This window comes from Cervus canadensis, chromosome 22, assembly GCF_019320065.1.
Source record: "Cervus canadensis isolate Bull #8, Minnesota chromosome 22, ASM1932006v1, whole genome shotgun sequence".
NCBI lineage: Eukaryota > Metazoa > Chordata > Mammalia > Artiodactyla > Cervidae > Cervus > Cervus canadensis.
In genome coordinates, this window is record NC_057407.1 from 44050081 (window position 1) to 44076939 (window position 26859).

A 26859-nucleotide genomic window follows, 5' to 3' on the forward strand; every position below is an offset into this window, starting at 1 on the left:
AGAGCTTACTCGGATCGCCCCGTTTTACATGCCCTCGTGTGTGCGGCGTCCGTGCAATTTCATCCCAAGTACAGACCCATTTAGTGACCCCAGATACAGAAGTGCTCCATCACAAGGCTCCTTCATGCTATCCCTGTATAACCACATCACTCACTGTCATCTCCAGCCTGCCAACTGCCAGTCTGTTCTCCACCTCTATAATTTTAGTTCAAGAGTTATATAAATGGGAATTATGCGGTATGTAAATTTTTGAGATTGGCATTTTTTTCACTCAGTGTAATTTTCTTAAGATCCATTCAGGCTGTTATATGAATTGTTTGTTCCTTTTTATTGTTGCATAGCATTTCAGGGCAAGTATGCACCACACTTTCACCCACTGAAAGACATGTGGCCTCTTTCCAGTTTGGGGCTATTACAAATAAAGTTCCTATGAACAACCACATACAGATTTTCATGTGAAAATAACTCCCAGGAGTGCAACTGCAGAGTTGTATGGGAAGTATATATTTAGTTTTATAAGAAACTGTCGAACTATTTTCCAGAGTGGTGTAATAGCGATTCCTCTCCAGCTCTTCTTTCTCATAACTGTTTTAGTTATTTTAGGTCCGTGGCCTTTCCACACAAGCTTTAGAATAATGAGGTCTACGTCCTCAAAAACTCTGCAGGACTTGTGGCAGAACTGGATTAAACCCATGGATCAATTGGTAAGAAGTGCCATCTGTACTACCTGGTTTTCCAATTCATGAAAATGATCCATCTCTCCATTCATTTAAGTCTTTTAAAATTTCCTTCATTAGCAGTTTTCAGCATAAATTACTATGTTATATGTGTTTTCTTAGATACATTTTCTTTCACAGGATTGTAAATATTATTGTTTTTAATTTCAGGCTCCAGATGTTTGTTAATATAGAGAAATGCAATTGGTTTTTGTGTGTTGATCTTGTATCCTGTGATCCTGCTGAATTCACTTTTCGTTCCTAGGAATTTTTCTGTAAATACACATCTCGGGATTTTCAATGCAGAAAATCATGTCATCTGCAGATTGAGGTGGTTTTACTTCTTCCTTTCCACTCTGTACGCCTTTTAGTACTACACCCAATAAGTGTGGTAAGTGAAAATCTTTGTCTTGTTTCCAAACTTGGAAAGCTACAGATGAAAGCATTCAGTCATTCATCATTAAGTATGTTAGCTGTAGATTTTTTGAAGATGTTCTTTATGAAGTTGAGAAAGTTCCCCTCTATTCTTAGTTTACTGAGAGTAATATTTTAATGTGGGACAAAACACAGATTTATAAAAAGAACTCTAGTTTTCTGCATACTCATATGCATGAGGACACTTCTTATAACTCCAGAAATGAATAATCTCTATTAAATACTGAACTGCAAATTGTGGACAGTGTATAGATTTTCTGTTTACATCCCCAAAAGTTCATACACACGGACTTCTAAGTCCAACCCTTTGCACTGTATTAACACGGTGCCACATTTTACATAATTTAGCTTTCAATGATTTCTCCTGCGTATTAATTTAGCAAATAATAAACTAATGAAGAGACCTAATATTTCATCCTTGAAACTGTCTATAAACTAGGAAGCATCTAATATAGGGGGTTTCAGTTCCAAAACTGTAACCTCCCTGGAAGCCTCTGAATCTCAAGTGAGATGATAAAGTTTTCGATACCAAATCTAGTTCATGTTAACTTGAAAGCTAAACTTAAAAAATTCAGTGAAGTAAAAAGATATAAACAATGTCAGGGTTTTATAACAACTGAAAAGTTCCTTGCATGATCTGAGAAACAGTATTTTTTCATTTTAGAGTTTCTGTATTTGAAGAAACCCATAAAGTATAGTTTTGCTTTTTAAAGCAGAGTAAAGTCTTCTCCTGGTGGCTCAGTGGTAAAGAACCCCCCTGCCAATGCAGGAGAAGCAGATTCGATCTCTGGGTCGGGAAGATCCCCTGGAGGAGGAAATGTCCACCCACTCCAGTATTCTTGCCTGAATAATCCCATTTTTTCCCTTTCCCCTTCTACCTCGCTGAAGTCAACTTAGTACACATTCTTGAAAGCCAACAGAGGCAACTGGAATCAACAGCTCGCTGATTATGATCCAACTCTCTTTCTCCCCACAAACCTCTAGATATGACAGCAAAGGTAGATGGCACACAGGATCAGACTAAAAGAACCAGCTGATAGAAGCATCTGTGTTGGTCCTTTCCAGGAGACAGTCTGGAAACAGGAAAGACTTGCACTTAAGACAATCACTACAAGAACGAATCCACAAAAAAAATTTTAAAAAGAATGAATCCAGTTCTCTCACTCTGTAACTCACTGAGCATGAACAAGCAGGTATTTGTTCCAGGTGGGGGTAATGACCGTGGGCACAGGGGCAGAGGTGTACTGACAGTCTGTCAAATACTAAGACTGGATACCAGGCCACCCTCTGCTCCTCCCCCGCATCAACCGGAGGTTACTCAGACATTGTATTTGCAGACTACTAGAGAATCTCCAAAAAAAATAAAAAGTTAAGCACAGAACCAACAATCCCCAAGCACCAAGCGAACATGAGCAGCATGGGACATGAACCAAGTGCATCTAACAGAACTAACACCCAAGAAAAACCACTTAATACAGCATTTCTAGAAGTGAAACTATGCACCAAAGAGTAAATGAAAAGTATAGCCCAACAATGAAAATAAAATTAATCTCACACGAGCCTTTGCCCCCGCAGCATCTGAAGCAAAAGATGACTGGAAAGTATCTTTAAAGTTGGAAAGAAAACAATTCTCAATATGTACTTCCATACCCAGCAGAAGTACCATTCAAATGTGATGATACTTTCAGACAAAGACTGGGGAAACTTTTCACAAATCTTCTCTAAAGAATTAAAAAACAAAACAAAAGTAATCTAAGATAGAAAGGTGACAAATCAGTGGTAAACCAAAAAATTAGTAAAATTAAGTTCAAAATTAAAAATTTTTAATAAAATAAATAAAAGCAAATAAAGGAAAGTGAAAGCAAACTATAGTCTTTTGTATGGTAGAAGGACTGATACAAATATTAACTCTAGACATTAAGAGTAGACACTAATACAGAGAAACAGATTGCATGTCTTGCAAACCACTAGAGGAGGAGCAAAGAAAACTTGAATACTCCAACAAAATATGGCAAAAGGTAATGACAAAATAATAAGGCAAATGAAAAATACAAAATAGCACAAATAAGTTGAAATATTCCAGTAAAAAACAAATATGAATGAACCAAATTCACCTATAAAAAGTCTTATGGATTATGGATACCTTAAATTATATATTAAGAAAAACCTGAAACAAAATGACAAATGGGATTTAAAGCAATAAGCAAATAAGTATAGTTTCATACTGCTAAAAGTGATAGCCCATCATGTAAAATAAATTATATAGACTTTTATATACCTAACAGCATGAAAATAACATGTACAAGCAGAAACTGATTAAAATACAAAATTGACAGATTTGAGTAGGGGACTAGCATAATTCTCTCAAAAATAACAGATAAGAATAAAAACATAACACAAAGGAACAAAATACATAATTAACAATCTTAATTATGTATAAAAACTCTATGTACCAAAAATATAAATATTTTTTTCACACAGGGAAGCATAACCAAAAATTACTATGTACTAAACCACACGGAAAATCTAAAAATACTCCCCAAAGCAGAAACCAATCAGGCATATTTGACTGTAATGTACTAAAATTAGAAGTTAAAACCAAATAGCTAAAAGGAAAAATAAACGTATCCATTTTGAATTTTTAAAAAACAAAAAATCTCAACAATAAACAAAGCAGTCCAGTTGAGCGATGAACAACAACGACTGCAGAGTGAAATTCCTGGGGTGTTACCAGAGACTGTGGGAGAAGACAGCGCAGCCTCAGATGTATTCATTAGAAATGAGGACAATAAAGGACAAAAGCTTTCAATTCAAGACACTAAAAAAGAAGTCAGAAGGGAAACTCGAAGGTCCTAGAAAGAATTAATAAAAAGTGAAAGAAAAAGTAATGATACAGAAAAAAGTACAGCTAAATAAAATCAAATTTGAATCTTTGAATATAATAAAATGCAATTTCTGAACTAATTTTCAATGTTGAGGACCAGTGCACTCCTAAAAAACTTAATTATAAAACTGAACCAAAGTTGTTTTACTTAACAATATCTGATAATTAAGTGACAGATTCTAATCTTTATCCCCAACTAATTTTGCTAAAATATCTGTGAAAAATCAGTGACTGATTTTGGCATAATAAACTAATACTACATTAACAGAAATGTAACTTTCCATTTGCTTTTTAAAGCAATTCTACAGTAATTTCAATCACACAATTACCCAAAATGTATGGAAATAAATACAAATAATGAAAATGAACTCTACCCAATTCCACTTTACCAACCTAAGTTAACCATTTATCAGACTGGTGATTATCCTTTCAGACAATTTTCTTCTTGTTTTTAAAAACGTATTTAAAGTTGTATGATGCAATATTTAAGAGGAGGGAAAAATGAACATTACAATGAACACCTGTGCATTCACTGCCCAACTTTGGAAATAAGCATCGCCAATACAGTTGAAACCCTGTAGACAGGCCTGCACCTCAGAAGTTAACGACCTTGATCTCACAGTTCTTCATACTTCTCAGCATGTACTGCAGCCCTAAACAATGTATCATACTGCTTTGTATATTTTAAACTTTCCTATAAATGTTCTAATACTATATGTACTCTTTATTCATTTTCTCACTTAAACAAGTTTGTGAAACTCCAGCCATGCTGACATAATTAATTTTCACTAAGCTATAGTTTCACCATATGAATAATGAACAATTTATTCTCCTGTTGATGAACAGTCAATACTGCTAAAAACATTCTCTGAAAATCTCCAGCACATATGAGAGCTTCTCTATGGGGCACACACAGGAAGCAGAACCACTGGGTCTCAGGATGTCTACTTAGCTTTACTAGATATTGACAAACTGTCATCTACAAAGTACAAGAGTTCTTCATGTTCTATAGCCTTCTCCACACTTGGTTTTGTCTGCCTTTAGCTTTGCTCAATATGAAAAGTTTTAATTTGCCTTTCCCTGATTATTAGTGAGGCTGAATATCCTTTCACATTGACACAGTGATGTTTCTTCATCTGCATATTCTTGCCTCCATTTTCAGATTAGAGTCTCCACTGATCAAAAACTGTCTGCCTCAAGTATTCTAATGAAAGACTTCAGTGAAGCCTGGTCATCCGTAGTGGGTAGAAACCATTTATTAACCCTTTCTTTTCCAGAACACATAGTTTACCATGAAAAACAGTGCCTTGGTGTACAGAGTATTCAGCATAAGATCAGCACTCTTCAATGTGTATCTTTAATCTTCTATAACCTGCATTTTAAATGATCAGAATGCAAATGAAAGCCTCATTATCTATGAAGTTTGATATCATATGCATGTAATATTATTTTTCTAAGATTAAACCCAAAATTTTAAAAGCTGACCACACCCTCAGGTTAACAAATCCTTAAAAACTGAAAATAAATTCCTAAATGACCTTCACAACAAATATAATTCCAAGGGGACAAAACTGACACAAGCTGAAAAGCAATAAACACTTTTGTCACAACTAAGTAACTCATGACCAGTGAGAGCGTGAAAAAGTGTTGGAGTGAAGGGAGCAGGCTGGTGGAATGACAAGAACTACAACTATTTCGGAATTCACCACACAGTAGGCACTCTGTCATCAACTTTCTATCTTATATAGGAAAACAGACAGTAACCACCACAGGAGTCACTGTGAAAAGTAAACAAGGTAACATTCAATACCTGTATCTAATTCCATTCTATGGATGAGGAATGAAGCAGAGGTCAAGTACACTGTTCAAGGTCACAATAAATGATCCCAATGCCAGAATTCTTCACGCTACACACTGTAATATTCACAGTACCTTTCTAACATGGGTCTCATGACTGTATTCACAGGAAGGAAATAACTAGAAGTATCTAAAAAGATAGGAAAAGCACTCAGACCCTAAAAAAAAAAACAGGCCGATGAGAGGTTATCTTAAAAGGTAACTTACTCTTTTTCTTTTGTGCTAACAAATATACTTCAGACATTAGCTATCTATAAGGTAAAATAAACTCAGCTTTAGGGAAACATGGCAGTCATGAAACCCAATTGTTTACTAAGATCCATTTAAAAGAAATTCTCTTAGAAATTATTTTCCCATAAACAACAACTGATTTGACCAACTACACTTCAGCCAGTAGAATTCAAGACAGCAAATACTGAAAGGTACCTACCTACTGCGGGTGCATCATACTCATCACCAAGCAGAATTTCTGGGGCCGAATATGCAAGAGATCCACAGCTTGTAGTGAGCTTCTTCCCTGGTTGAAATTTGTTGCTGAAACCAAAGTCTGTCAACTTTACAAGACCTTGTTTTTCAAAGAAGACCACATTCTCAGGTTTTAAGTCTCTGTGAACCACATGGAGTTTATGGCAATAAGATATGGCGTGAACTATCTGAGCAAAGTACTTCTTGGCCAAGTCTTCATTAAGTCCCTCCTCATGCTTCATTATGTAATCGAACATGTCTCCTCCATCCCCAAGTTCTAGGATAAGATAAAGTTTGGTCTGGGTGTCAATCACTTCATAAAGGCGTACGATGTTGGGATGTTGCACTAGTTTCATGCATCTCACTTCTTGGAAAAGATGACCAGTGGCTAGTGTGTCCAATTTTGTCTTGTCAATAACTTTTACTGCCACTTTTTCACCTGTAAAGACATGCCTGGCAAGTTTAACCACTGCAAAATGACCTCGACCCAAGGTTTTATCCAGATCATATAATCCAGCAATCTTCCCATCATACCCTCGCTTGAATCCTGCCATGCTGGCCCAACGTAGAAAAAATATTTAGACTGTTTAAAATGGATCTTCTCATATATCTGGTGAAAATAAGGAATTCATTTTCAATATCGTCATGGACATCTACAAAATAAGAGAAATAAAATTAAGTTTTCTGTGACTTATCCTTTTATAGCTTCATTTTTTTGAAAATTTTGTTTTATAAGAAGCTTGAAATAAATATATTGAAACATAAAATCAGTAAATCAGTCAGGGGCATTTATAATTACCTATTTACAGATTTAGGGTTTACATTATAAAGCTTGATCACTTAAGTGCCATTTTATTTTGCAAACTGATACAAAGTTAATCTGTTGAAACAATTTTTGGGTGATGTCACAAGAAAACTGGCAAGTTTGATACGCTTTTAAAAAGCATTTAAAGAATATTTTCCAAAAGTAATTTCAATTAGCATCTTAAAAAAGAAGCCTGGGACTGACTAGAAAAGGAAAACACAATAAATATACACTTGGACAGAAACCAACAACTTCTTCCTGCTATTCCAAAATTAGCACTATTTAATATAAAATCCCTTCAGTAGACTTGTGACTTTCCCAGAAGAGTACAGTTTAGTTTTCTGGGGTATTTTCATCTACCTTCCCTCCCCTGTATCTCCAAAGCACCATGAGGACACCTCCATCCCAGGTGGCCTTAATCTTATAGGTTTCAGTACACACCATCTCTATCCTGAGACCTCAAGGTTCTTGAGGACTCTATGGTTCCATGTTTTATTTCCACCCTCTGCTAATGCCAAGAACAGTGTTTTATATAGAACAAGTAATCAAAATTTTTTCACATTTTGAAATGCAACTTTTTTCAAAATATTTACAAGTAAATTTTTTGCTCTTGCATCACTAGTACCTAGACCAGTATCTGGTACACATTAGATGTTTTAATATTTGCTGACTGACAGGTACTTATTCTTTGTGTTTGTCTCTATTATGGCTTTCCAACTCTCAAACAAAACCTACCACGATGTGCGTACATTTCAAGAACACACAAGCATGCATTTAAACTATTTACATGTTAAAGATTATTTGGCTTTAAAAACCTCATTTTATATGGAGTTTAAAATTCTTAACCTACATAGTATAAACCTTAAAATACAGAAATAGGTTCTTATAAATGATCCTGACTCAGAAAAATTTTTAAATGTATATAATTATACAAATTAAGACATTTTAAATCTCACAAACTCCCACTATTATTTTTTTTTACCAAAATTAAATAGAATAACAAAATCCCATGAAAAATACAGCCATCTCCTAAGACTAGATCTTTCCTATCAGTGCACATTAATCCGTGCAGTGAAGCCTTTTCTAATGCTTCCATATGCAACTTCACATTTTCAGTAACTTTTTATTAACAGCACTTAGAGCAGTTACTCTACTTATGTGAAAATATCCCAACAACCTAAACTGTATGTACATAAAAGTTTTTTTTTAAGCACTAGCATTAAATACCTTTAAATCTCATTTTTGCTTAAAAGAACAGAAGAAAAACTAACAGTTAACATTTACTGAAAACCCACTATATATATTTGCAAAAAATGAATCAAATTAGATTGTGTCATTGGATCTTAACAATCCTAAGAGGTCACTATTATTCCCATTTTATAGCCAAGAAAGCACTGTGTTTCAGATAAGTGCTGAAGCTAAGATTCAAACCAAATTCTTATTTCAAAGCGAAGACCTCTTATAAACATATGACCATTCTAAACAATATTATTTTTACGATAATAATATCGGGAAGTTAAAAAAAAATTCTCACAGTCATTCTCCCATGCAGGCTAAAATGATCTGAATCAAGAAATAAATAAATAAAATGATCTGAATCACATATCTGGGGCCACCTCAAACTTCTCTGTAATTGTAAATTACCCTCAAAGTAATTCTGAGTGCTTCATTTAATTGAAAATTGCCCTCAGAGATAGGATTACTAGTCTCATTTTGAGGCACAAAAACAGTGAGTAACTTGGCCTAGGCTATAAGGCCAATATGTTAAAGAGCTGAGATTCACCAAAGCCTGTTCTTTTAACCACTGTTCTACACTGTTTCTGCAAATTAATTTCAGAAACAAAATCCTATTTCTATTGAGACTTTTAAAAATGAGAAATCTGCACTGTTAAGATACGGCTTATGTGGCTTTCTCTTTGGAGAAAAAGCAAATTTCTTCTGTTTCGTGTATTATCCTTGTCATCTGAGCTGCTCATTTTATTGATAACAGGAAAATCCAAGAGGAAAGATCTTGCTTTATTTGAACAGTAGTTCCCCCCCAAAAAATTTATTTAAGTATATTTAATTTCCAAAAACAAAAACTCTAAGCTAACTCCATGGGGCAGAAAACTACCTTTAAATCTTTAACTTTGATTAATTATAAGGGCAGTAGTAACTCTTAAAATTCTACCTGAGTTTATGCTTCTATTGCACAAGCTTACAAATGCAACTTTAGCTTTCAAAAAAAAGCTTCTTCAGGCTGCCCCCAAGTTATGTAACATTTACTTTTTCATCTATCACTTTAGATGTATTCCTGGAAAGTGGCACAGAAATCAAGGCTTTATAAACAAATTTCAGTTGGTTTACATTTTAATTACTTTTTAAAGAGTTATGTATTACAAAGGAATATACAGATATGGGGGGTCTTTTTTTAGGGTCTCAGACACCCACAGATAATCACTATTCACATTGTCATTTATCTTTCCAAAACTGGGTTAGCAAAAGGGCACAATGAAATAATTTTTAATCTACTAGCAAGTTCATGGGGAAAAATCTCATAGGGTATCTTCTTAATGACAAGCAATCCTGTAGTAAATGATTAATTGCTTTCACTATCAAAGAATTCACTTTTTGGGTACTTCTCTGGATACACATATCCCTTTTTCATTGCCTAAAAGTGAAGTGAAATGAAAGTCGCTCAGTCATGTCTGACTCTTTGCGACCCCAGGGACTATACAGTCCATGGAATTCTCTAGTTCAGAACACTGGAGTGGGTAGCCTATCTCTTCTCCAGGGGATCTTCCCAACCCAGGGGTGGAACCCAGGTCTCCTGCAGGGTTAGGAAGATCCCCTGGAGAAGGGAAAGGCTACCCACTCTAGTATTCTGGCCTGGAAAATTCCATGGATGATCCACGGGGTTGCAAAGAGTCGGACACGACTGAGTGAATTTCAGTGTCTTTCAAACTACAATTATAAACCTAAAAAACAGGAAGGTACAAATCAGTGAAAGTTCAGAGGAAAAATATCCTTGTTATTGAACACCTTTAAAAATACTGTTTAATCATACTATCAAGTGTATTTTGAGTTACTACAGGAAATAATTAGGCTTCCCTGGTGGCTCAGACGGTAAAGAAACTACCTGCAACACAGGAAACCCAGGTTCACTCCCTGGGTAGGGAAGATCCTTGGAGGAGCAAACGGCAACCCACTCCAATATTCCTGCCTGGAGAATCCCCATGGACAGTGGAGCCTGGCGGGCTACAGTCCATGTGGTCCCAAAGAGTCAGACACAACTGAGCAACTTAACATAGGGAATAATTAAATCATTTTTTGATATCTGAGGATCTTGCAATGCCTAAAAATCATTCTGAACACCAATGGAGAATGTTAAGGTGTGGCTTATGTAAAGTAAAGGCGACTGTGCCAGCTCCAAGACATACCCTGCAAACTGCACGTGGAGTAATCCTTGTTAATACTGTGTTTTGTTAGTTGCTTCTTTTTCCTAAAAGAAAATACAAAGATATTAGTTTAGTTCTATTTAACTTTTGCTGAAAGTTAAAATATAAACCCTCAGAGTGGACCCAGACAAATAAAAATGGCGAATTTGTTTTCAGTGACCCAGTCTTCCATTATTTTTCTCCCGTTTGTCAATTACAGGCCGTTCAAGGAATCTTTAGGCAACAGGTATTTCACAGTGAAAGGACACTGATGCTGGGAAAGACTGAAGGCGGGAAGAGAGGGGCCGACAGAGGATGAGGTGGTTGGATGGCATCACTGACTCAATGGACATGAGTTTGAGTACTCTGACAGTTGGCGATGGGCAGGGAGGCCTGGCGAGCTACAGTCCATGGGATCACACAGAATCAGACACAACTCAGCGACTGAACTGAACTGACTGATTTCACAGTGAACAGATACATGGAGATTGGTCCAGGTAGGCAGAGTAAAAGGATTATCCCATTTGAAGGAGGAGGGAATTATAATAATGAAGAGTAAAGTCACTGTTTTTGAAATGCCTCCTGGGTAATGAGCATGAATCCACAACGCAATGAACCCTCACCAGGGTCTGCGGGGTGGGCACCAGGAGGCTCCACCTGCCCCACAAGCAGCAGCCTGCGGCTCCAAGCTGCTCAGCCAGGCTTCAAAGCCCAACAGGAGCCTCTCTGGCTCACGAAATACCCACTCCAATAGCCGAGGAGGGCAACCTCTCCAACACCCCATCCTCTAGCAGGCCAGCAGAAATCAACACGAGCACTGGGGGACACACACAACAGCTCTGCACTAGAGGCTTTCCAGCTGAGAGTAAAGAAGAGACTCCACGAACAAAGAGACCGTGAGAGGACCACTGATACCGAAGTCCGTGGCCAGGGAGGGGACTAAGGCAGCCTTGCAGGCCTTTCCTCAACACTGGAATATCACATTAATAACTTCAAGTTCTAAATATCCAAACGAGGCCAAGGCACTTCACACAACACACTACAGGTGAGTCCAGCTAATCCTTAAGCTCAGGCTCGTGTGAGCCTGGGGAAAAGAGCACGTGAGAGGCTGGGGGAAGTAGGAAAGAGAAAGGAGGAAGAAGGAAAGGGGGCTGTGAAAACAAGTCTACTGCTGGGAATGAGGGGATGAAGAGCAATGGAGACAGTTGCTCACAGACTGTGAGCCAAGCAAAGTCATGGGCACAGGCCCACGTCTAGAGACAGGTGAGCTCTGGGATGCCGACCTGCTCCTTCAGCTCCAAGTGAGATATAATAGCTCCCCCCATTACCCACACCTGCTTCTCTCTCCAACAGACGGTTTCATCCACAGTCAGGCAAGGCAGTGTGATGGTCCAGCTTGGCTGAGGGCTGGTTCTGTTAAGGCTAATGACTGGATCTGAATGCCAGCTTACCAGCCACTAGCCACTGGATCTGAGGAAAACCTGACCTCTCTGTATGGTCAGTCTCCTCATTAGAAAACACCAGTAGCAAGAGCATGGCCCAGATCGTGCTGAATTAAATCAGTTAATAAGGGTGGTGCTTAAAATAAAGCCTGGCACAGAGGAAGCAGTCCGTAAACACTAGCTAACACCACCACTACCACGGTTATGATGATAGTAATCTCCTCCACCCAGGCAGAAACTCTTTCAGTCTTCCACTCCACTTCAAGAGACTGAATTTACTGAGCTACCATCTCTTCTGTTTTCAGAGAACTCCTTAGTGGCTCAGAAGGTAAAGAATCTGCCTGCAGTGCAGGAGACCCAGGTTCGATCCCTGGGTCGGGAAGATCCCCTGAAGAAGGAAATGGTAACCCACTCCAGTACTCTTGCCTGGAGAATTCCATGGACAGAGGAGCCTGGCGGGCTGCAGCTGGGTCTAGTTGGGTCTATAATCTCTATAATCTCTAGTTGGGTAGCAAAGTCTGATAATTTTTCATTAAAGCATCCCACAAAAATCTAACTAATTGCTTTTTTCTTTAAACTTTTTATTCTGTATTGGGAATACAGCCAATTAACAATATTGTGATAGTTTCCAGTGAACAGAGAAGGGACTCAGCCATACTCATGCATGTATCCATCCTCCCCCAAACCCTAGGTGTGATCATTTTGTATATAACTTTATATCTTGTATTCTGCTTTTTTCAATTGACCAATTACTTTCCTTTCAGTATTTTTGTTTCATTATGAAAGAACCATCTATGCAGTGTAAGAAAAAGTATAATCAGAACATATATATTGGCAATATAAAAGAGGGAAGTTTTAAAAAAAAAATCATCCATTATTCTACCCTCTGGGATAATCTCTGTTAACATTTTGGACATGCCCTTCCAAACTATTTTCTATGTATACTACATGCCAGACACAAAATGGGGTAACACACACACATATATATATATATACACATTGGGGATGGGGGGAAGTTGTGACCATTTTCTAAGTATTTCCACAAAACAAGTTCATCTTAGAAAATCTGGAAAATACAGAAAAGCACCATAGATAACCAAAAACGTCTATAATCTCATCCAGGATACCCTCTCTTCAGGTTTCAGTTTATATTCTTTACATCTGGGCTTCTGTACAAAGCTAAGATATTGTATATGAAGTCACAGGACTACTTTTTCGTCTACTACAGGATGAACATTTTCCATGCACTATGTTCTTCTGAATCACTATTTTTAATGACTACATTAACTACTATGACATCTTTTAAAACAGCAAAAGCACTAAATTAGGCCATTCTAAAGCAGTCTTCTTACTTATGATAGCATATGCTCATACATGGATATGACGCAGCTGGACCTAAATGAAACAGACCATCCAGTCCAGGGTGTTTGTAATATGTAAATTCATGTTTGAGAAACACGTACTGGTGTATGCTGCAAGAATACATTGATGTTCTCCCAGTTTACTAAAGACAGCAGAAGCAACTGAAGTGTGCGGGTGTGGCTGGAGAAGAGGAAGGAAGTGTGGGTGGCCCTACACACATTTTGCAAGCTGCTGAAAACAGTTGTAAAACCAGCCTCTGTTAAACCTACTGTCAATTTGGAATGCACCCTGTTATTCTTGTCAAAACTCATTTCGAGCTTTTCACTGACACCTTTACCATCGGAGTGTGGTCTGTATACCAAACTCAGGTCTCCAACTCACACCTCTCCCCAGAAGAGGCAAGGAACAGCACGCTGAACGAAGGTGGCTCCGTGTGGGTAATCATTGCCAAGCCATGGCATGAGAAAGCAGGTCACACAAAAAAAGGCCATATGCAAAAATTAAGCCTCTCCAGAGCCTCTCTACACTTTGGGATATTATACATTTCCCTTTTAAACCAGACCACTAGTATTCAAACACAGAAAAACCTTACAAACAATTTACATGCCTCAAAAAATGATCTGTGCCAGTGCTCTCCCTCCAATATAGACAGCTAAAAGATGAGTTTTTATACAACTATGCTAAAACTGTATTTAAGCTTCTTAAACATGGAAATTATCTGGTATCTTTCACAAACAGAAAAAATATGAAAACTGTAACTCTTACTCATGGGAAATGTCAGACTAAACCTACATTTAGAGAAAAGTCAACTCAAGTAGAGGAACTAATGCACGTTTCACGAAAATTGCTGCCCTGATCTCACTGCTAAAATTTCGAAGATACCTATAACAAAAACAGTATAGGCTGAAAAGAAGGCAACAGACTCAATCCTCCAGGAATATCAGTAACCTCCAAGTCAAACAAACAAACAAAAAAAACAAATGCAATCCCAGCGGCAGTCACCATTGCTGTTCTCTTCATCCAAAGTAAACAGTACTCCACATTTTTGGACTGGTACTCCTCCTGGGCATTATTAACATAGGCTATAAGGCAAGGATGAAACAACCAGGGTCATCCAGTGGTTAGGATCTGACACTTCCAATGCAGCGGGCCTGGGTTCAATCTCTGCTCGGGGAACTAAGAACCCACATGTCTCATAGCATGGCCAAAAAAAGAAAAAAGAAGAAGAAACCATCACAAACAAGTCAATAGGTCCCAAGTTATGGAAGAATCCAGAATTCTTCACTGGAATGGCTGAATATTACTATGTGGGTATCAGCATCAGTCTAGAGCCACTGGATGGAATCAAGACAGAAACTGCAAATTAGAAGGTTTCAGTCAATCATTTATTATGAGAAATGGCCCAATAGGCAAAAACGTACCTCCAAATGTCTAATAAAGCATTTGCCAAGGGAAGGCAGAGTCACTGTTTACTAAAGTATGTCCTCAAAATTTTCTTCCAGGCAGTGAATTTTAACGGACTTGGGGCCACCTGAGGTAACCAGCACGCCGGGCTGAAAAGTCTGCTCGAGTCTCTCAAGGCAGCGACTGGGTTGCCAACACAGATCCTATCCCTTAAAGTGCTGGTTTAAGAAATCTTTATTTCCTCTAAATATAACAAGCTATATTCCAGGGATCTGAATGAAAGGAGGAGTCAGACAATCTATTAACTGACTGATGGAAAGTAGCACTTAGTATTTGTACAGAGAAAAAGGTTAACATCCAAGCCACAAAACCTAGACCAGCAGCACAGGTAGTAAGTTCAAATTCTTCCACAGAACTGCCTCTCATTAAAGTGGTGAAAAATGCTAGGCATGTCACCATTTCTACCTGAGGGTAAATGAGTCTTTAAAATTTAGTATGGTGACAGCTCTGGTATAAAGTGTCCACATAATAAATAATGATTTAAGCACAAGTTGGTGTGTAGAAATTACTCCAAAATAAATAAAGCCAACCCACAATTGCTCCTTTGCCAGGAAAACAGAATGTAAGGTGGAATCTACGGAGAATTTAAAATCTTAATCTAAATCTCTCTTCCAGAGCTTTTATTAATAACTGTCAAAATTCATTTTAACTCCATATCATCTTTTTGATACCCCCTGCTGATACTGTGACAAAGATGGTCATGAAAAAGTGATCAAAAAAAATGTGGAAAAGAAAAAAAGAAAAACTAATCCATGAACAAAAATATCAACACCTAATGTCTGACTTTGACTTAAAAGGCAGAAGCATATGGGAATTTTCTCATATTGCTGGCACCACAGATTACTTTTCTGAAAAGCAATTTGGCAATACCTGTATTAAAAGCCTTAAAATTGTTAATATCCTTCATTTAATAATCTTACTAATAGATTTATGGCTTAAAGAAATAGACAAATATTTAGTCACAATGTTCAGGGACATTTATATGTGAAAAAAAAAAGATCAGAAATAACCAAATGGTCTACAATAAGGAACCAGCATGCTAACACAAGACTATGCTGCTATATTTTGAATCTATTCAATCTCATGGGAAATTGTCACAACAAAATGTTAAGTAAAAAAATTCACACACTAAATTTCATGGCTTGGGAATCCCAAATTTTTTTAAAACATATAATCTGCCTGCATATATACTTAAAAAAAATGTTAAAATTACAGATTTTTTTCTCTTTATGCTTTTCTGTTCTTTTCAAATTTTTAGCAGTGAATATGTGCTGCCTTTATAATCTAGGAAAGACAGAAGTTACTAAAATTTTGAATTTCTGTACATAATTATTCATTCAACTTACTTTTCAATTGACACCAAAGAAATAAACCAATTTCCCTGAAATATATGTATATTTATATAATCTTAATAAACACACATACTCAATGAAATATTCTGCCTCCTTTGAGGGACAAAGTATGCAATTCCTTCAGGCTAAGGAAGGAACAGGAACACTGAGCCTAATTTTTTATTAGCAAATATTTCAGCCCTAATTGTGGGGGATGAATTATGGGGGACAATACAGTCCCCCAGTCCTTTAGAATCTTACAAATAAGTTATCTACATACAAAAAGATAATTATCCGAGATGGCTGGATAGCACCACCATCTCAACAGACACGAGTCTGAGCAAACGGAGGGAGGCAGTGATGGACAGCGAAGCCTGGGTGCTGCAGTCCCTGGGCCTGCAAAGAGCTGGCCACGACTGAGGGACTAAGAAAACCGGGGCAAGTTACGTCAAAGGAAGGGCAAAGGATACTAAAGCCAGGACCCCCAAGGACGGGGCAGCCCACAGATCAGGCCTCAGCCCTCACTAGGAGCAGTGGGACACCCTTTCTGGAAATAGGAGAAACGGACAGCAGGGTACACATGGCCGTGTGGGGTGAAGTCAGGCCGGTGGGCAAAGTGAGATGATAAATGTAACAGGGTGAGGAAGGCTGATCCCGAAAACTACCTAGTGGTTCACCATTTAGGGAACTGTGATGAACTCTCAGTCTCTCAACATCAATGGAAAACTTGCTAAACTAAATTCACCACATTATCTTCGAATTGTACTTTAGATTAATTCAAGTGTCATCAAAGAGTTAAAAATGCACAGAAGCAGCTTCACATCACAGAGCTGATGTGAGGCCTCAAAAGAAAGGAAAACTCTAGGTTTAAACATGAAAGCAACAGAAGAATAAGGTCATTAGAAAATTTAAACCAATTATAAAAGTTGAGTGTTCACCTTAAGATTCCATAAAATACCAATTTTTGTCTTGACTTACTGGATTCTCTCATTATTACCCATACTACTTTCCTAAAAACCTACTAACTTATAACTAAACAGGTTTACAGGTTTATATAGAAATGAGTCTTACAGCAAAACCACAGTTAACATTTCTTTTCATTGTCTCATTTCAAGTTTTAAAAATATCTTTCACTGCCACAACTGCCCATTTGAGAAGTTTACTTTTGTTTAAATGCAGGTTTCAAAAAGAGTAAACAATTAAAAAAAAAAAAAGAACAAATTAACTACTGGGAATCTATGTATGCACTGAATTCTTTACATTTGTTCTACAATTTATTCCTTACCATCAGGAATGTGATGGAAGTACCATACCCATTTTATATAAGAGAGGACGATCAAACAGGATAAAGTCTTTCTATGTCCCAGTCCTACGTCCAGCTAAGAGCTGCCTGAGTTGACTCCTGAGTCCTGTATTTTTTCCTGCAATAATACAATGCCTCCCCACTTTGATCTGGATCTTTCGAACTCCCAGGAAAACAACAGCACTAAAATAAATCTATTCTGACAATTGTGTTTTTCCTCCAATTCTGACCCAGCCATCAACTAACAAGAGTGCCACCAAGGACTCACCTAATAAACATTATTAACAAACAATTCCATTAAGAACTTTTTGAAATGTTTAGAACTACAGTTTGAGAAAGGAAACAACAGGCAAATAACCATTCAAAAAACAGACTGAGAATTACTGGTCATCTAAAAGTGCAACGGCACCTTGGAAAAAACTTCACCTTTACAGTTTGTATACAATTTTGTTATGGCAAGATTTCTCCCCAATGGCACAGAACAGTCAACACCAAGCAAATCATTTAAGTACAATTTAAGAAGGTTCTATTTTCTGCTTTAAAAAATTTATCCTTACCCAAACTACAATTTTAATGTACTTTGCAAATTACATTCTCTCCAATTGTTTCTAACAAAGCATCTTCCTTCACAAGAGGATTAGCAAATACTCATAAAAGAGGAGAACAAAGGATCAGATCATGTCTTGAAACACTAGATTGACTACTGTCATTCTACATGTCTTCTGTAGTACTCATAATGCTTTATACCAATAAGAGAGAATTGTTTAACCTGCAGAAAATGAGATAGAACACAAAGCTTAACTCTTAAATTCAATCGCTTAACTTTTGTCTACTATTAAAAAAATTACTGTGCAATATTTGGACTACTTAAGAGACCCATAAATATGGCACACTCTAAGCTTCATAACTTGTCCAATGAATATTTGTTAGTCTAGTGTCCTAGATCTAAAATGAACTTTACCTACATACCTTACACCATCTGAGTGAAACCTACATTACCTAAAATATACTCTCCTTAACACAAAAGAACCAATGTGTCTAAATATTAAACCCAGTTAGATATACTATTTAAACATTTTCCCCTATCTATGCAATATGAAGACAATATAATGACCTAAGAGATAAGTCTGTACATAGAAGGGGAGGGAACATCAGAGAAGAGCTGGGACAGCAACCTAAGCGTCACATTTCAAAGTGCCGCAGAGCCAAATTTTCTCGTCTAAACCACAGAGGTGCACATTAAAAATTATCAAAATTCATTTACTCAGCAAACATGAGGAGCAGCATCATAGCATAAAAGAGTACCACAGGACTTGGGGCCCAAGGAGATATTCCACTTCTGTCAACAGGCATGTCTTTGTCTATAACACAAAGATAAGCACCACCTGGGACAATCATGAAAGCAAAAGGCGATAATACACATTAGCAATGTGTCAGTGGGATTAAAATCACCCAGATTTTTTCCCCCAGCTTTTCACAACTGGCTTCCCTTTCAGAGAGTCTGACATCTGAGAGGAGCTGTATACTAAGTTCCCCATCTTACTGTGACATCCTCAGCCTCACCCTTCACTGGCCCAGAACACTACCCCTCAAGGCCTGCACTGGATATAACAGGAAGGCCACTGCCCTACGCTGTTTACACGTCTCACTGGAAGGCTGGAAGAGGTGTTCTTTCCCCTAAATCTGCCTTTGGGAGTTCACAGGAGGCATCTCAGAGACATTATTCTGTTTAAGCTAAGAACTGAGATTGGCTGAGGGGGAAAAGCGGCCTTAGCGTGACTGGGACAGTAACCCACACGGAGCCCAGGGTGTGAGACAAGGTGAGAGATCGGCGGGGAAGGACCGGACACCCGAAGGTCCTCGTGTCCCTGCGCGTGAGTGGATGCTGCCCACATCTGGCCGGCCTCTGCCATGCCTCAGGGCCAGCACAGAGGCCACCACCCAGACCAGCGCCTCTCCCTCCCCTCCCATCCGCCTGCACACCAGCTCCTGGGCACTCTCACAGCACTATGCCCTCTTCCATCACGGCCTGTGTCACAGTTGTGGTTATATAATTATTTGTGTGATTATGTGATTAATAATCTGTATCCCCCACTAGACTACATGATAAATTCAGGCCGCGTAACACACATGTCTGCTTTATTCAGCTCTGCATCCCTGGGCCCGCCGAGTATAGCATCTGCCTGAAATATATAGATACACTTTATTAAATGAACAAATGAAAGCTGGCACCAAGAAGCCAAGGAAGAATCCTGAGCAGGGGAATGGCAATCAGAGATGACAGCTGAGCAAACCACTCTGGCAGCAAAGTGAAGATCACATTGGAAGGGGAAGACTAGAGCCTGAACACAGGTGAGGAGACTAGTGAAAAATGTTTCCAGAAAAGTGATGAAAGACTTAAAAACAAGGGCAGCCTGAGTCTGGGCAGTGATGAGGAGGATGTAACAGAGGAGACGCGCTTGGGAAGTAGAATCCAGAAGCTCAATGCACAGGGGGCAAAGCACAGACAGGAATCTGAAATGACTCTAGTGGAGACTGGTAGCAGGTGGGGAACTGACTCACACCAGGAATACAGGACGGCAACAAACATCTCCTGAGCATCTTTTCTAGAGTGGAAGATCTGCCTCTAGCTCTGGGATTCTATAAATGAGAAGCCATTTCTATCCAACCCCTTGGGATAAAATGGGTATGGTGTCCATTAGTGGGTAGCAAACTACAGTTCAGATCTTTCACATTTCTTCACCAGGACATTTCTTGGGTACACCGACTACGTATGAGGCATAACACTTGGTCTGGGGATACAGCAATCAAAGAAGAGGCATCTCTGCCTCCAAGGAGCTGACAGTCTTCTGGGTTTGAGACAGGTAACTGCATGAGAAACTGAGGCCAGTGAGGCTATGATTTGACCAGTTACATGTCCTGTAACCTGCATTTCTGGAGCACTGATTTCATAACTCCCATCACATTTCAGGCCAACATGTAGTTGAGGGCTTATGTGCTGGGACATTCAGATGGACACCCCTCCTCCCAATCTTGCTTTGAGCCTGGAGACACTCGAGAACTGAAAACATGGTGCATGGGCAGCCAGTGCCCTCCAACTCTGAAGTCGCTGCTGTGGTCACAGGGCAGCAGTCTGGGGAACAGACACAACCAGGAAGGAGGGGGAGAGAGGCCTGCCTGGTCAGCAAAGAGCCTACCTGAGCAGAGGCCAAACGCTGCAGGTGCCAAAGTAGAATCTCAGGAGGCTCTGGAAGTAACGGCAGAGAAATAAACATTCAGGGAAGGTAGAGCAGGAATCCTCTTTAGTCAGGTTCCTCCCCTTCCACCAGCAAGAAATGGTTCCCCACGGGATGGAAGGCCTCAACCCAAAGCAGATACACAGGAAAACAAGATGAGGAAATGATCTGCAGTGAGAATAACACAGCTCCAGATTATCCAGACCAGACAACGCATTTCCAGCGCTCACTCATGAGGTCATTCAATCTGAGAGGTTTTATACTGGCCCCTTCCAAACTAAAGCAAAATACCAAAATCCCCTTCAACCCCAAACCTACTGCCCTTCTCTGCCCCCTTCCTTTCCACAGCCTTAAAAAAACAAAAACAGCTGCACAGTCTCTACCTCCTCAGCTTCCTTTCACCCACTTGGATCTAAATTATTTCTCCACCATCTGACCTTGTCTTTTCAACCTCCCTAAACCCTTGGAGCCCTTTCCCCTTTTCTCTGCCTGGAAACTCTACCTTGTCCAGGACTGGTTCAACCATCGCCTTCTCTGTGAGGCATTCCCCAGTCAAATTGCCCAGGGGTTTTGCCTATGCCTCATCACAGTATTTGATCCTACTGTCATTGTTTACCTCAGTGTAAATATAATTCACAATAGCCTGAAAGACAGGAACTCATTTTTATTCACTTTTCTATTGCCACCCTCTAACCCAGGGCCCCCAAAGTAGACAAAGGCTCCATGAATAAATGATCAGAAGTTTAGTTTACCTTCAAAACTGCTACAAACAACTCAACTCTTCCACCTAAATTGCTCTAAGAATAGACTTGCATACACACACACACACACACTAGGAAGTATCTATATTCTGAATAATCAGTTTTCTCATAACAGCATTTTGGCTAGAAACTCTAAATTTTGGTGGTTAAGCAAACAGCTGGCATGCAGTAAAATCAATTCTTTAGAGTTCCTCATCTACGTTTTTTATTCCTAAAATTCTAACCATGTGGAAAGTGCACCTTTTTCCTGGGCAGTGTAATGAATTCTTAGGCTCAGAAAACCTGCTTCAGAGAAGCAACTAAGCCTTATTTATACCAATGCTTAGAACCTGAGCTGCTCAATAGCTCCAAAAAAAATTTTTTTCCTTCTATTTAGTTTCACTTTCTATATGAAACACCCATAGTAAAGTTTAGACACACAATATTTCCTGCAACCAGTAAAAATATCTGAAAGCCCTTCAATTTTAATACGGACATTCAAAAGCCTTCATTTTAAGATTATGGGATTACATTTGAACCTTAACGGCCCAATGTTTACTTCTGTTCTAGAAAAACAAAAATTACGTAACTTCTCAGTCCTTGTATGTTTTCTACAAATGTATCTTACTGCAATAACACAGAAAAACTTACTCAGAAGAGCAGAGAAAAAAGGAAAAAAAGTGAAAATAACTTTTCTATACTACAGAAAACAAACAAACAAACAAAAACCTGATTGTGCAAATTTAAAAAAAAAATAGAAAGGTGGCAAAGTCCCCTGCCAGGAAAACCTTAAAGATGGAGAAATAAGAAAAGTTAACTCCATGCACCTGACTTTCAATTACTATACTGCTTCAGTAAGTGACTTGCCTCAATAAGTGACCTTGGGAATGTCATGTCATTTCTCTCATTTTTAGTTCTGTAAAATGGGAATGTCATCTGTTTTCCTACCTGAGACAATTGGTCGAATAAAAGAACGAATGTGATTTTTTTTTTTTTTTTGAAGAAACTTGTCTAATTAGTTTGCTTTAATCACCACTAGTACAGTACATTCCTCTTCAGGAATCCAATTCCAAGAAAAATATTTAAGCAGACGTTGAGGACAGATTTCCTTAAGGGAATGATTTTATAAATCTGGAGAGCAATGTAACAAGATTATAAATTAACAAATTGATTACATAAGCCTTGACAACCTCAGGCTTTAAAGTACACTGATGCACATTCTGATAAATTAGACTGATTTGGGACTAGCGCCTCAACCCCATACAAGAAACCCAAACTGAGGCATCTGGTGTTTGATAGGAATCAGGTGGAATCTGATCAAGACGCGGAACATTTGCAGTTCCATTACCTGCTAGCCACGCTTCACCTTTCACCATAAAACGTGAAACGCATTAAGTCAGCTTTACCACCTGCTCCTAAGATTGTGAAAATGTACTCAATTAAATGGAAGGGGGGGAAGTAACTAGATAATGTGAAAAATCGTATACCCTTAGACGTCCAGAAGCTGAAGAATCCTACTGCCAAATGCCCCCTCACCCCTCCAAATACTGGACTTGAACCGAACTCACTATACAGCTATCGAATTTTACCTGACCCAACTGTTAAGAACAGCACAGCTCCAGGAACCCCACTCAGGATAAAAGGCTGTCACTTTCCTGGATCCCAAGTCCAAGCAAACGGAAGGAAGGGTTTTGTAAAACGGTCCAGAAAGGAATCAACAGGCGATGACTATGGAAAAGAACGGAGGTTTTCCAATCAAAAATTCTAGTTGTCCCTCGGGAACGACACTGCTCCTCCTTCCTTACCCCGATGCCCTTTCTCTACAGACAATATCCCCATTCTATTGTACGACTGCAGTTTTAGCAAGAAATCCCCTTGCTGCGCCAGATCTCCAGATTCTTTTGAAAAAGAAAAACACCTTTAGTGAGGAAAACACCGTACGAGAGAACCTGGGCGCGGGGAGCCGCGGGCGCCGCACTCGGCCCGCTCCGGGGCGGGGCGCGGGGATGCGGGCGCCTCCCGAGGTGCCGCAATCCCGCCGCGGCCGCAAGGGCAGGGCCTCGGGGCGCCCGTGGCCGGCCGCCGCAATGCCCGCTCCCATGCGGGCCCCGCTGCCGCCCGCTGCCTGCCGCCAGGCCATCAGGCCGCACCGCCGCCGCGCGGAGTCCGGGCCGCCGCAGCCAGCGGCCCGCGTCCTCCCGGGCCCGCGACGCGGGGAGCGCGGAGCGCGCAACTTACTTTCCGCCTGCGGCGGGCGCTCGGGCCCCGGCGCCCAGCCCGGCAACCGCTGAGGCCACTCGGCGGCGGAGGCTAGCCCGTCCCCCTCCCACGGCCGCCGCTCCCGGCTGCACTGCGCGCTCGCCCCTACCTCAGCAAGCAGGCGGGCTTCCGTCCGCAGCGGCCGCGGCGCCGACAACTCCCTCCCGGCCGCCGAATCCCCGCACCCAGCACTAATCATAATACCAAGCGGGCAGCCGGCCGCGGGGAGGGGGTGGGGGACCGAGATGCGCCTGCGCGGGACGCGCGTCATTGTGACGCGGTCGCCGGGGCGGGGCCGCGGCGAGGGCGGGGCGGGGCGCACCTGCGGGCTCCGGCGCGCGAGCTGCTGCAGGGCATCCTGGCAGCGCCCCGACCCCGGCGAGTCTGGGCTGCGGCTGGCGGTAGGAAGCGGGCGAGGCGCCCGAGCGAGAGCAAGCTGATGGAGGAGGAAGCACTAGGGCCACGGGACAATGGCCCAGAAAGTAGCCGAGCCGTGGCGGAAATCGGAGGGAAGGGACCGGGTCCCCACGGGACTCTGCGTCTGGGGGCGGGGGTCTTCACCCGTCTAAAGGTTCACCCCCATCTCCCGCCCAGGTTTAAACAAAGAGCGGGAAAAAAATATACGTTCACGAATATACGTACATATTTTTTTTCTCTACAGTTTCTTCTCTGGGAACCCAATTAGAAGGAACTGTTTTGATTTTGTTGCTATTTTTAAAAAAGAGAAAAGCTTAGCATCTGAACACAGCGCTGGCTTTTAAAGGTCAGCAGGAGACCCTTGCCTGGCCAGGGTGCCTCCTCTGGAAAAGCGTGAAAAGGCGAAAGGTCGTGAGAAGTATTAAAGCCTGTGAAGTCAGGGACTCAGAACATGCCGGGCATTAACCGTGCCCCGGATGGTTCAGCGGCATGGTCACCTGGCAGGTGGATCCCAAATGGAGCTTAGCGATGGCCAGAGTGGAGAGTTTGGGAGGGTGGGAGAGAAGGGCAGGCGCTCCCATCTCCTATCCTTGGAAGCTTGGCGCACCATGGAGATTAGCTTCCCTTGCTTTCTGGAAATAAGTGACACGCCAGATGCCAGATTCTCCAACCTGCTTTTCCATTTCGGATTCTCCCAGCCCTCCACCCCTCCCCCAAGAGAAGACCCCTAGCAAAAAAGGGCACAAACTGCTGCGTAGAGAGCGGGGGAGGGGGTGAGCTGTTTAGATGCTCCGAATGTGATTAAATCGACTGGAGGGAAAAAAGAAATCTAGATGGCTTGAGCAATTGTCTCTGCCGACCTGCAAACGTCAGAAGCCTGTTTTTTTTTTTTTTTTTTTTTTCAGACTGTCTCCTGGGCATCTATTTTGCATGTCCGAAGATGACTGGAAAGCAAGAGTGGATTGTTGGGAGGTACAAACACTCAGAGTAATAAGGGAAGGTTAAAGTTAAGGGGGGCTTCCCAGGTGGCAGGAGTGCTAAAGAACCCGCCTGCCAATGCAGGAGACGCAGTACAGGAAGAGACGCAGGTTCGATCCCTGGGTCAGGAAGGGAGAAGGGAATGGCAACCCACTCCAGTACCCTTGCCTGGAGAATCCCATGGACAGAGGAGCCTGGAGGGCTACAGTCCATGGGGTTGCACAGGGTGGAACAGACTCTGCTCTGTGATGACATGAATGTGAAGGAAATCCAAAAAGAGGGAATATATGTATAAATATAGCTGATTCACTTTGCTGTCTAGCAGAAACACAACAGTGTAAGGCAACTATACTCCAATTTAAAAAAAAAAAAACAAAAATAAAATAATTAGAACAGTCTTGCTATGTAAAAGGTATCTAATAAAGGCTTATTATTATTTTAAAAAAGGGGGGGGGTGGTTAAAAGAGGACTCCAAGTTACCCTAACACTCTGGCATGGGGTGATGTCACTGGCTGGGAAAAGCCTTGGGCTATGGGCCTCTGCCCCTCGGGGCTGAGTCGAGGCCCCATCCCTGGGATAACACTGGCTTACAAAGACCTTCAAAGAATCATCTCGCTTTGACACACATTCTAACTCTAGCAGTATGTCCAGCAGGAGCTTGTGGAATTCATTCCTTTGTTGCTGAAAAACAGTGGTGAGGCCTTGCACTTTTCTCCTTAGGAGGGTATCACTATTCAGGGAACCCCATAGCCAAGTAAAGGGGAAAAGATACCATTCTAATGGTCTCCCAAGGGAATGCCAGTGGTTGAAGACCTCCACCACCAGGTCTGTAGCCCCTGAGATAAAGCAATCATCACAAAACAATGTCTTAATAGATAACCCTTGGAAAATACGTAACTCAGGTTTTGAATAAATTCTATAAGGAAAACGGGACACAAGAATAGAAAAACAATAAAAACAAACAAAAAAAGAACAGAATAATACCTTGGTTTAAATAAAGTGGGCTTGAATTCTCTTCCAGAGAAAAGGCTGCAGTCCTGGCCACATGGTGAATCATTTATTCATCTCCGGTGTTTCTTGGGAAGCTGGAGTGCTGCTGGCAAGAACATGACCCATTTTCAGTTCCACACCATCAATGTTGTAACATGATCTGATTATGCTTAGGCAATATTTTTAAATATTCAAGTATAAATATATGATTACTTAACTTTGAATTTAAGCAAATGTGTTCATTGTTAATGAGAACCCCCTTCTTCAGTCTGCCCTGGGGTTTTCCCCAACCCAGACTGCTTTTTTAATGTTAGGTCTTTTTATGGACCTGTAAGAAGCTTTAATTAGATATACAGCACTCCACACAAATGACAAGATGGAGCATGCGGGCTTGGATTACATTCTCTGTGATTCAGATCTCTGAAATAACATAATGCCACTGATTTAGGGAAGTTGCTGTTTATTGGAAGGCAACCAGGGAGATGCTACAAATTAGGTTAAGATGTGAAAAGCAAGCCGATTCATGAAAGAACTGCCATTTTCTTCTTGGGACTATCCCCCTTAAAGCAGCATGTATAACAAGGTTATATCGTCTCTAGATATTGTTAATTTTCATAATATAAAAACATTTCAAATATATTGAAAACAACAGAGACTGAGGATTCATGTATGGTTCAATTTTGAGTTGTGACATTTAATTTTATGATTTCCTTTTGCATATTTAATTAGTCATTTTGTACATTGATACTTGTGCATGTC

General features: G+C 40.3%; 2 protein-coding genes across 8 annotated transcripts in view; one reads left to right on the plus strand and one right to left on the minus strand.

Annotated features, from left to right (window-relative positions):
- The window catches only part of SNRK (SNF related kinase), a 66378-nt gene extending 42393 nt beyond the window's left edge, over positions 1-23985 (minus strand). The window contains exons 1-5 of one of the 7 annotated variants that reach the window (XM_043442092.1): positions 23825-23950; positions 23046-23184; positions 20678-20727; positions 10582-10643; positions 6323-7010 (exon numbers count right to left, since the gene is read on the minus strand). In XM_043442092.1, coding sequence (XP_043298027.1) covers positions 6323-6911 — 589 coding nt within the window. In that variant the 5' untranslated portion in view covers positions 6912-7010; positions 10582-10643; positions 20678-20727; positions 23046-23184; positions 23825-23950. Of the gene's footprint in view, positions 1-6322; positions 7011-10581; positions 10644-20677; positions 20728-23045; positions 23185-23694; positions 23756-23824 lie in introns of those variants that run through there. The other 6 variants (XM_043442089.1, XM_043442096.1, XM_043442093.1 and 3 more) reach the window with 6 other exon arrangements.
- Positions 23463-26324, plus strand: LOC122424388 (translation initiation factor IF-2-like). Its single transcript, XM_043442135.1, has 4 exons — positions 23463-23731; positions 23830-24116; positions 25038-25104; positions 26132-26324. Exons 1-4 carry the CDS (start codon positions 23463-23465, stop codon positions 26160-26162), a joined length of 654 nt encoding a protein of 217 aa, XP_043298070.1. The 3' UTR covers positions 26163-26324.
- The last annotated feature ends 535 nt before the right edge of the window (positions 26325-26859 follow it).

Bases quoted from the DNA above. Each gene is read 5' to 3' on its own strand.
- LOC122424388 (XM_043442135.1), top strand. From the start codon at position 23,463: ATGCGGGCGCCTCCCGAGGTGCCGCAATCCCGCCGCGGCCGCAAGGGC. The intron at 23,732-23,829 runs GCCCGGCAACCG...CCCCTACCTCAG, and splicing joins CGCTCGGGCCCCGGCGCCCA to CAAGCAGGCGGGCTTCCGTC. The intron at 25,105-26,131 runs GTACAAACACTC...ATTCTCTTCCAG, and splicing joins CAAGAGTGGATTGTTGGGAG to AGAAAAGGCTGCAGTCCTGG.